General features: G+C 38.4%; 2 protein-coding genes across 2 annotated transcripts in view; one reads left to right on the top strand and one right to left on the bottom strand.

The window, feature by feature from the left end:
* The window catches only part of LOC117575378 (E3 ubiquitin-protein ligase highwire), a 66766-nt gene that overhangs the window by 40813 nt on the left and 15002 nt on the right, over positions 1-10951 (bottom strand). The window lies entirely within an intron of this gene.
* LOC117575397 (uncharacterized) lies at positions 1748-10214 on the top strand. The gene is made up of 5 exons (XM_034259577.2): positions 1748-1847; positions 7226-7481; positions 7550-7927; positions 8980-9139; positions 9205-10214. The coding sequence occupies exons 2-5, from the start codon at positions 7284-7286 to the stop codon at positions 9921-9923; spliced, it is 1455 nt and encodes a 484-aa protein (XP_034115468.1). The 5' UTR covers positions 1748-1847; positions 7226-7283; the 3' UTR covers positions 9924-10214.

The raw sequence follows: 10951 nt of genomic DNA, 5'->3' as shown, positions 1-10951 counted from the left end.
AAGATACCCAATTAATTGAATTTCCATAAATTTACTTATTTATTGATTTATATATAAATTTAGATTACAATTTTTCAATACGCTGAAAAGAAAATATTGCAAGCAATTCAATCGTCTCGATATGTACATATCTATATATGAAATATGTAGTCAGAGAAAAATAATTTGATATTTTCTCATCGATTTTGCGGCGAGGGTATTCATTAGTCAGGCATTCTCAACTGCCGGCTTCTTATTCGAATATTACGTGTCGTTTTTATGGTCAGTTCTGTAGACGAAATGCGCGGTCCGTTCTTTTCAATAGCCTCAAGTTTCATAGCGACTTTTGAAAAGAGTTCCTATAAATAAGTTTCATGTTTCTTCAGAATTGAAGAATGTGCATGGAAGACTCCACTCTGGCATATTTGCTGATACTGCCAGTTCTTTCTGTTAATGACGCGACCAGAAAAAAAACCTGCAGTCTGCAGCACAGTGGTGCGATGTCACTAACATGCCATCAAATCAGCATAAACTTGTATATGCAGAAAAGTCTCTAAGACGAATTAACAGATTGTCTGTGTTAATTATTCGGTATGTTAGATATTCAACCAAAGTCTGGTAACAAATATATTACATTGAAATTACACTTGTTTAGACAAATTACTAGAAAATAACATATGTTAAAAAAAGGACTGAAACTTTGAAATTTTATTCTATACCTGTTTAGAAGTTTCGATATTTGAACTTAAAAAATACAATAAAAGGCACAATATTAATTGCTCTGAGTCAAAGTGCTACAACTTTTCTGGATTTAAAATTACATTTAAATAATTCATTAAATCGTAGAACAATAACTACCCGCATTTAACAGTTCTAATAAGTTTAGCTAAATATAATTCATACGAATCAGAAATGATTCCATACTTCCAAATAGGCAATTATATGGAAAGCTTTTTTATATTAGGACTAGATTTTAAAGAAGACATTTGGGAATTGTAATATATCAATGACAAAATACAACTTTCCGTTGATTTAAATTTTAAACTGTCTGCTAATAACATTTGCATGAGATGGTACATTTTAGAGATGTTAAATAACAGTGCTGCACCACTGTAAGCTTTGAAATCATTGTCAGCACTTGTTTATGCATTAATGCCAAGTTAATTTGGAATATTGCGATTTGTGTGGTTATGTTGAGCCGAGTGTCCGTCTGCCCGTTTGCCGTTAGCAATTGATGGACCTTAACAAGCGCTCATAAATAGCCGCCTCTTGGCCCCGAGGCATAAATAAATACTCGCATTTATGGACATGATTGTAAGTGGTAAATGGTAAGTGGTAAGTAGTTGCGGGGGCTACAACAACAACAACAACAACTACTACAACAAGTGTCAAGCGATGCGTGTCACAGGCCGGAGACGCGCATTCAATTAAAAGCGGCGCGAGCAATCAAAGCAACGGCAACAGCATCGCTGAAGACCACCGTGCGGTATTTATTGTATACCCGCAAACAAAACAAAAGCAAACAAAGCAAAAAAGGCAAAATGGTAAAAGCAAACAAAATGCAAAAAAAAAGAAACGTAAAAACAACAACAACACAACAAAATTCTTAAAGCTCACGAAGCTGCTGTTGCGCGCAGCTGCGCAGTCGACGGCTTTGGTGGGTTATCTTATAGTATGCCTGGCTGCTGAGAGCGAGATAGAGCGATCACTATTTGAACGGCGCTCTGCTGCGCCGCAGTCACAACTGCTGCCACTGCCGCTGCCGCTGCGAACCGTAAATGTTTCGCTGTCCGTTTTGGCGCTCAGTTTGACATTTGCACGCGCTTACGCCGGTCGCGCGGCAATCGAAAGCTCAGGCCTGGCCGCTGGTTAGTGTTGTTTCTTTTATTCTCGAAATTGTTGTTGTTATTGCTGCCCGCTCTTTACTGTTACTGTTGTTGTGTTCTTGGGTCGCGCGCGTCGCTGTTTTTATTTTGTGCGCTGATTTCACTCGCAAATGCAAATATTAGCAAATTTATTCGTCTTTACATACGTACAACTATTTTCTTATTTTGTTTAAACATTCAATGCAAAGTCACAAGTGTTCAAAGTGTGTGCGTTTATGTGTGTGTATTTGTGTGAGCGAGCGAGGGAGAATGTTGCGGGCGCCCAAAAGCCACAATGTGCCCAAGCCACCAACCAATGGCCAATGGCCACAAAAAGTTCAAAGCAATAAAGACAGCAGCAGCACTTGCATGCATGTATGCCTTGAGAGAATGAGAGAGAGCAAAGGCGCTGGCAGCGACGCAGCTGCAAAAATGCAAACGCAGCAAGCGCAATACGTTTTCGACAGGATCGCACTTTTTCTCTTACTCGTACTCTCTCTTTTTTTTTTGGGAAACTATGGTTTGGTTGCCTTCAGTGCGTGTGTATGTGCGTTGCGTAAGTCAGCAAACTGAGAACAACTGAGATCAGCCACCCACGCGCGAATGCCAAGCCAAAACAAAATAAACAAAAACACTTATGGAATTTGCATGTGAATAAACGAGCGAAATGCGGGAGGAAGAACGACAGAGAAAAAGCATAAGAGCAAAGCGGTGTGTGAGCAGCTCAAAGAAAGGGGGCAAAAAACATGGAAACAAATGACATTTCTACGTTAATCCGTCTACGCGTGCGTTCGTGTGTGTGCCTGTGTGTGTGTGTGTGTTTGCGGCCCACTCCCCCACAACACAACAAGCAAAGCAGGGGCACAGAGACAGACAGAGAGAGATAGAAATAGTTTGTTAGCAATTGGAAGTTGACAAACAAAATAAACAACAACGCCACCTTTTCACATTGCCATATCGCTATATCGCCATATCCAAAGCAAATTATTTCGATATTTCAAGGTTATAAGTATGACGAACAAAATCTGTTTTTAGTTCTCGCTGCTGTTGCTGCCGCTATAAAAATGCTAAAATGCTTGTAAAGCGTAAGACGAAAATTCGCTATTAAAACGCGAAACTTATGAAAAGTTAAGCAAAATTTATGCACATAAAATAAAAACAGCACACAATAAACAATAAAGCACAGCAAAGTTGGGGAAAACAAAAAGAGAGAAGCTAAAAAATAAGAAACAAACTCATTAACCTCGCGTCAAGTGCTGCCTGCCTTTAGCACGTTGTTGTTCTTGTTGTTGTCGATGTTTTTGTTGTTGTTGTTGCTCTTTTAGCTTTGCTAAGCACAATACATGTGCGACTGTTCCCAAAGTTCAAAAACTCTTCCCAAGGAACACAAGGCAGGTGAAAACTGTTCCATATTGTGAGTTCCGTAATGTTCCAAGTTCACTGTTCCCTTCGCAAAGTTCTAAATTTCCCTTATCTGATTTGAGATAAGCTCTAAATTGTAAATAAACTTTATTCAGTTGTTATCAGCTGACGTCACGCATTACAATTTGACTATATGTTAGAAAAATCATACAGTATATAAGAGAGTGTTCCGTTTTAACAATTCCTAACACCCCAATGCCAAATTTCAGATTCAGTTTTCTGTTCCATTCCGTACATTTCCACTAAAAGTAATAATCAATGTGCAAGCACAATTGATAATCAGTTCACAAATACGTTACGTGGACCATTGACATAGTAATTAGAAGTTCTACCGTTCTAATGACAATGACCATATATGGATATAATTTCAATTGTAAACATTTTTCACTTTCCAACTGTTCCACTTTACATGCATATAAATTTGCAATACGAGGCGATGATTCAATTATTTATTCCTGAAAAAGTAAATACGCATCATTTGCTCAAAGACGCATATTATGAAGGCCAGAAAATGTCGACAAGACTGTTTTACTTTAACTGACTCAGAGTGTATGTATCTAAAAAAAAAACTTTAGTATTGTGTATCACCCTGAGGAAATTACACATCCAGTGATAAGATTATGACAATTGTATGAAAGGAAATCAGATATCACGAAAGCAAGCAACAACGACAAACAAAGAATTGCAAACTGTCTGACAGCGAGATTTAGAAATCCCATTATCAAAATTATTTATAGGTATATTAATTAATGATCAAATTTTAAGTTGAACTGAAATTCTTGCATTAAAGGGTATTAAATCTGGGGCGTAGCTGCATTATCTCCATTTGAATTGCAAAACAGAAATGAAAACATTTTTATAATAGTTGCGAAACGAGTGCAATTGCAATGTGATGAACCTCGTTTGTGTTCTCCACAAATCCATGAAATTTTCTCACTTAATTGGCGTTTAATTGGGCTGCAAAAGTGAAGAAAATAGCGAGAGAAAGAGAGAGAGAGAGAGTGAGGCAGAGAGGGAGAAGGAGAGGGAGGATTAGAGTGGGCAGGAAATGCAACTTTGCTTTTATTTAATTTCCTATACGCGTCACTTGTGGCACGATTCAATAAAGCCCAAGCAACAGTAAAGTGCAGTTAAAGGGTTCTTTAAATAACAGTTTCACTTCACTGTTCGCATGAGTGTGTCCAAGTGTTTGTGTGTGTGTGTGTGTGTGTGTGTTTGTGTGAGTCTGTAGCACATCCGCTGTTAAGTCAAAAGCTGCGCAGCTTCACTGTTTGCCTAAGTAGAAAGTAAGCATAATAACAGGTCTACCCCTCTTCTTTGGAAGACGGAGCAAGAACCGAGACTGAGAAGAGTTAAGCTTGCACTTTCTTTAGATCATTCACACCAATTTTATTTTCTATCCTACAATCTCATATGTAGTTATCGATGTATCGACTCTGTCACCTCACTAATAAGCAGCGTTCAACACACAATTCCTCTTAGCGAAAAGGAAATAATGTGAGAGAAGAATTAAGTTGGCTATTTCTTCAGATCATTCTCATCACAACATTTTTAAAAATAAAACACACTCCCATAGTTATCGATGTATCGACTCTGTCACCTCACTAATAAGCAGCGTTCAACACACAATTCCTCTGAGCGAAAGGAAAAATAATGTGAGAGAAGAATTAAGTTGGCTATTTATTCAGATCATTCTCATCACAAAATTTTTAAAAATAAAACACACTCCCATAGTTATCGATGTATCGACTCTGTCACATCACTAATTAGCGGCGTTCAACACACAATTCCTCTGAGCGAAAGGAAAAATAATGTGAGAGAAGAATTAAGTTGGCTATTTCTTCAGATCATTCTCATCACAACATTTTTAAAAATAAAACACTCTTCCATAGTTATCGATGTATCGACTCTGTCACATCACTGATAAGCGGCGTTCAACACACAATTCCTCTGCGCGAAAAGGAAATATGAGAGAAGATTAAGGTCTGCTATTTGTTTAGTTCATTCACACAAACATATTTTTAAAAATAAAACACTCTTCCATAGTTATCAATGTATCGACTCGGTCACATCACTAACAAATGTTCCACTGTGAATGACCGTTAGACAACTCATCAAGTCCAAGCTAACGATTACGTTGCTGTGTCTACAAAGAATCTCTAAACTCAGCGCAAATATTTGAGCAGCTCTTTCAAAGCATAGAGAAGAAGAGAGAAAAAGAGGGGAGAAAAGAGTGGGGCGTGTTTGTGTGGAGACAGCTGCTAGGCATCGTTTGGTTGGTGACCACATTTCCTCCTCGTATAAATTAAGTTCTATAAACAAATGAAATGGCCATAAACAAATAACAAAGCATAATTGCTCATGTTTGCGCTCATGGCGATGGCAATGGCGACGATGCTGCCAACGTATCATATGAATCAAATGTGAATCTATTCGAAAGTCTGTTTGGGGCGACCTCCAGATTCAATTAACAGCATTCGGACGCTGATTGAAGCCATCGTCTCGACCACCAACTAGGCGAACTAGCTGCGAGTAGCACTCGATTGTATTTACTCGCTTATCAACTGGAGCTCGGCTCGACGTCGTCGCATTGACTCTCTGCTGATTCAATTAGATTCACTCTTCGTTTTGTATGTGTGCACTCTGATCACTGCTCAATTTGAAACCTTAGATAGTTGATGTTTGATAATGATGATCGACACTTGTTATGTTGTAATCGGTAATCGATCATCATTGATCAACACAACAGCATATTTGCAATAGTTTCTCAAATCGATGTTGTACATCGAGTAGAATTAAATGTTCTTTTGAATTGCATTTGCTTGAAATCACGTGACAAATTTGTTTAAGTTCACTTTGTAAATACTGTTTAACTAACCCTGTTTAAACTGCGGTAACTGAACTTTAGTTAGTGACAAAGTTTCGTGACCGCTATCGTTTTATATAGGAAAATCTTCGAGATTATTAAATATAGCCTTGTCATATTGAACTAATGATTTAGTAACGATTTAGTACGATTGATAAGAGCGAAAAGGAAAAGAGTTGACAAGTCGGTTTAAGGCTTAAAGAAAAGTATTGCTTCTCCAGCCAATGGACAGACAAATTATCATTGTCAATCACCAAGTTAGAGGCGAAAATCTTGTTTAAATTAAGATCTGGAAGAGAAGATGTGACTTTTAGTAATAAAAGTAATAAGTGATATCATCATCTTATTAATTTTATTTCTAAAAGTATCATCTTCTATAATTGATCTCAGTTTAACCAAAAGATTTTTGTCTCAAACTTGGTGATTGACAATCAAGCATTTAGACAGTCATTCAAGCAAATCAATCAATCAACCAACAAGCAAAACAGTCCGGTATTATTCTTAAAATATTCCATAAAAGTAATAAAATATACTCAAGATTCTATATGGTATATTGGTATATTATTACGTTCAGATTGTCAACCAAAACTAGGATCCAACTGAGGCAGCTGTTGATTGTTGTTTGTTGTGTCAGTCAATCAATCAATCAATCAAGCTTGTTTGCTATGCCTCGCCTTGCATAGAGTATAGATAGGGAGTTTTCAGTATCATTTGGCCATTACTCAGCGCTGAATGTAAATAGAGAAATGAGTACGTAATCACACACTCACACTCACTCACACACACATTCATTCAGACACAAATACGCGCTCACAGTAAATACAATGCATTGATAAGGTGGAAACACCTTTGGCGATAAAAATGAGCGTTGCTTATCAGCGCTTATGAAACATTCAGCAGGTCGCAGCGAAACGAAACGGAAAGCTGAAACTGGAACAGCAGCAAATACACAGACAGAGAGAGAGAGAGAGAAAGAGCAAGTGTGAGGGAATGAAATGGCAATGTGAAACAAAATAGAATAGAAACAGCGACAGACATAGACTGACTGTCAGCGCGATCCAAGTGTTTTCATTTATTATTTTACGATTTGCAGAAGTATGATTAATTCATCATAAGTAAAAACACACACAACCAAACGAAGCACACACAAAATGCAAAACATACGAAACCTTAAAGATCCCACCAAGGATGGGATGGTGAAGGAGTTGCTGCTCTACATCTGCACCTGGCTGCTGCTCTTCTGCTGCATCGCAACGTTGCCAGCGATGGCAGCAGCAGCCACAGAGCCAAAGATCACCTGCACCGATCACGACACAAAGATCACCTGTGATTGCCACAACACTGAGCTGGTAAGTGGTGAATGCAATCTCTTCTCTATCGCAATCAAGTTTGATAAAAAGGAATTTACGAAATCTAGGCCATGGTGTTGCCACAAATCAATGGCGCCGTTTATCACATCGAGGTGCGCAATTGTCGTGACCTCACCGTCGAACCAAACGCCTTGGAACGCACCGAGAGTCTGCGCAAGATCAGTTTCCATCATGTGGATCGTCTGGTGCTGCAGAAACATGCCCTCAGCTTGTCTCGGTATACGAGCAACAAGGCTTTGATCGTTGAGTTCGAGGACGTCAACTTTGAGTTGATCGATTCGCATGCCATCAGTGGCAACATCGAGGAGATCTCATTCGTCGGTGGTCGCATCGAGCAGATGCAACCCTTTGGGTTCACCACCACCAAAGACAGTGCCATATTGCTCAAACTGGATGGTGTAACCATTCATCGCATAGAAAGTCAGGTGAGTTCATTTTCATACAGGGCTAAACTTGCCGAAAACAGTGTTTTATTCCATTTTATCGATAGCTCGAATTCTTAGTATTGGAAATTTCTATAATTCTAGGTATTTTCCCTTAAGAATTGAAATTTCACTTGAAATAGCTTTCATACTTCATACTAACAACAAAAGTTAAACATAATATTCATTTGGGAATTAAAACAAAAAACATATGCCAAAATATGATTTTGTTTTTATTGTATTTCCTGTTGCACGTAACATTTATTTCAAACATCATATTTAGGTTTATAGAAATATAACCCACAACAAAAAGATTATACAACAATATAGGTATACAAAAACTAAATTTTTAGTCTTCAATAGACAGGAAAAATCTGTTGAACTGCTTTAAATATGTTGTTTTCTTAGGTACATTAACAGTTAATGTATAAAATATTAACATTTACTAGAAATTAAATGAGTGACTGCAGAAAAATCTATTTAATTTATCCTGAATTCGCATCTTTCAGAAATTTTTCAATATATTGTTTTCAAAACTGATGTGCTTTTGGTCTATAAAAGTAAAGTCGTTCGATTTGACCACTTTGGTAGCTTAAAATTCTCAGTTAAATGTATTAATTCAAGCGGACAGACAGCCAGACGGACTGTTGACAAAGTTCTGTTAAGCTGATGTTAAATTAGCCAAACATGTTGTGTTTCTGTTAATGCGCTGTTAAGGTTTTTTGTATTGCGTATGCTTAATATTTAAGTAGGTGAAAATCGAAGTATGAGACTGTTATTGATGATTCTTTGTTTTTTTTTCTAATATCAATTTCAACAGCAATATTTATCTATTTCAATTGAATTGATATGCTTAGAGGGGATCTAGCCAAAGGCCAGAGCATCCAGCGCTAGTAAATTTAAACCAGGTTATAAATTAATTTGTAATCTATACTTTTATGACAATAAGAATATAGGGAAATAAATGAAGTGCTGAATTTTTAATGATTAAAAGTAAAAAGCCGCTGTTTAACAACTTTGGAGTAACAAAATTTGAATTTGTATTTCGTTGACAGGCTTTCAAAAAGTTTGCCGTGGAGCAAATGATCATTGCCAATTGCAAATTCGTGGCAAATGTGCCGACACGCGCCTTCTACGAGCTGGAAGTGCTCAACGAGCTGAGCATGCGCAACAATCAGTTCCAGGAAGTGCACTCGCATGCCTTCACCTTCAAGCGTAAGTCCGCTGAGCACAGCTGTCGAACTAAGCTAAACAGATACGTTTACAACAACTCTTTTCAGTCATCTTCAAGCTGAGCTTGAGCGACAATAGCTTCGTTGCCGTGGACGGCGAGTGGCTGGAGGCACAAATTCGTGATGCAATCACATTGCGTGGCAATAAATTCGGAGCCACAAGTGAGATTGCGTTTCGCAGCCTGAAAGTGCATCGCGATTATCAGCTGAGCGAGCGACTCGAGTTGCGGTTCCACAACAATACGGTGCACAGTCTGCTGCCCACAGCAGCAGCGATGCCAGCGGCCGTAGGCGATGTGGCAAGCGTTGAGGCGCCACCGCAACCGTTGCGCTTCGACGAACGCTTTGCGCTCAGCATTCGCCAGTTGTGCTACGAGAATGTGTGGAGTTGCGATCAGTTGGACACGAGTCAAGAGCCAGCGGTGCCGCGTGTCGAATTCTTTCGCCTCTACTCCGACCAGTTGCTCTTCACTCGAGCAGCAGCAGCAACCTCGCCACCGGATGTTGCCGCACCACAACAATTTGTGCCATTGCGTCAGGTGATCGTCGAGCAGTGTCAGCCGAGCAGCTACGTTGCCTACATTGTCATCGGCAGTGTTCTGCTCGCACTGCTCATCGTGTTCCTTCTTCTGTTGCTCTGGTGTCTGGTGGCACGTCGACGACGGCGCCGCAAACTGGATGTGGTGCAGCCCGAGGCGCGCACCTACAAGGAGACGCAGATTGTATACCAAATCGAGAACGCTGGCCTGCTCAAGACTGATCTGTAGTGCTACACACCACACACACACAACCAAATCACACACACACACACACACACAGCTGAATGAAGCTAGCAATTAAGATGCGGAGCCTGCTGCTGAAACATCTGAAACTACAACTACAGCACCACCAACAAGAACCACCAACCAAGAGTGACCTTTCGTTGTACCAAATTCATAGCATACGTCTAGCTTAGTCCAACTACATCTAATGTAATCTAATCTGTAATCAGTGTAAAGCTAAAGCCATTATGTATACATAATATAAGCTGTACATACAAATATACATATATATTTATCTACGATATGTGCGCCACTTTGCAATTAATCATACTCTAGATTACGCACTCAACAAAAGAATGTGCATTTAGTTAGATTGTTACAGAGGAAAGAGAGGAACATTTAAAGATATTAGTTTTATTTATAGATATTAGCTAAGCAGTCAAAGGAGTAACTTTATGAAACACTCACATTCTTGTGTTCTTTAAAATACATTTTAGAAAGGTATTTCTCTAGCATTTCGATTTGTCCTGTATACCTATATTCTTATTATATATATACTTCTTCACTTTAGTAAAACCGAATCTAGTATGTTATGTACGGTGAATGAGACAGTAGAATTAATGAAATGTTAAATTTTGTAGAGGAAACACGGTACTCGCTTTAAGCGGAGATTTCTCATAATAAAATCCGCATATTCCAGTTATTTTTCTAACAAGTTAGTCTGCAAAATGGTCTAATATTTTAACATCAGACTGTTAATAGAGCATAGCATGGGCAACATGGACAATTATCAATCTCCTTCATGTCAATAAAACCAATATTCTTAAGAGGTAATTAGAATTTTAAAGAGTAGAAGTATTCAGCATAATTAAATGCGCATATTCTAGTTATTTTTATTTTGAGTTAAATAGGCATAAAACCACTCAAAATGGTGAAATGTCAGACAGATCAGGATTTTCAACATCGCATTCATTTAAGAAAGCCAATAAATAGAATATTATTAACATCATATAAGAAAGTTAAATAACTGAAGA

The sequence above is a fragment of the Drosophila albomicans genome, chromosome X, assembly GCF_009650485.2.
Source record: "Drosophila albomicans strain 15112-1751.03 chromosome X, ASM965048v2, whole genome shotgun sequence".
NCBI classification, from domain to species: Eukaryota; Metazoa; Arthropoda; class Insecta; order Diptera; family Drosophilidae; genus Drosophila; species Drosophila albomicans.
This window is presented reverse-complemented; position numbering and strand designations above follow the sequence as displayed.

Excerpts from the sequence above, each read along its gene's own strand:
- LOC117575397 (XM_034259577.2), top strand. The coding sequence starts at position 7,284 with ATGCAAAACATACGAAACCTTAAAGATCCCACCAAGGATGGGATGGTG. Across the intron at positions 7,482-7,549 it reads ATTGCCACAACACTGAGCTG|GCCATGGTGTTGCCACAAAT; the intron begins GTAAGTGGTGAA and ends TACGAAATCTAG. Across the intron at positions 7,928-8,979 it reads TTCATCGCATAGAAAGTCAG|GCTTTCAAAAAGTTTGCCGT; the intron begins GTGAGTTCATTT and ends TTTCGTTGACAG.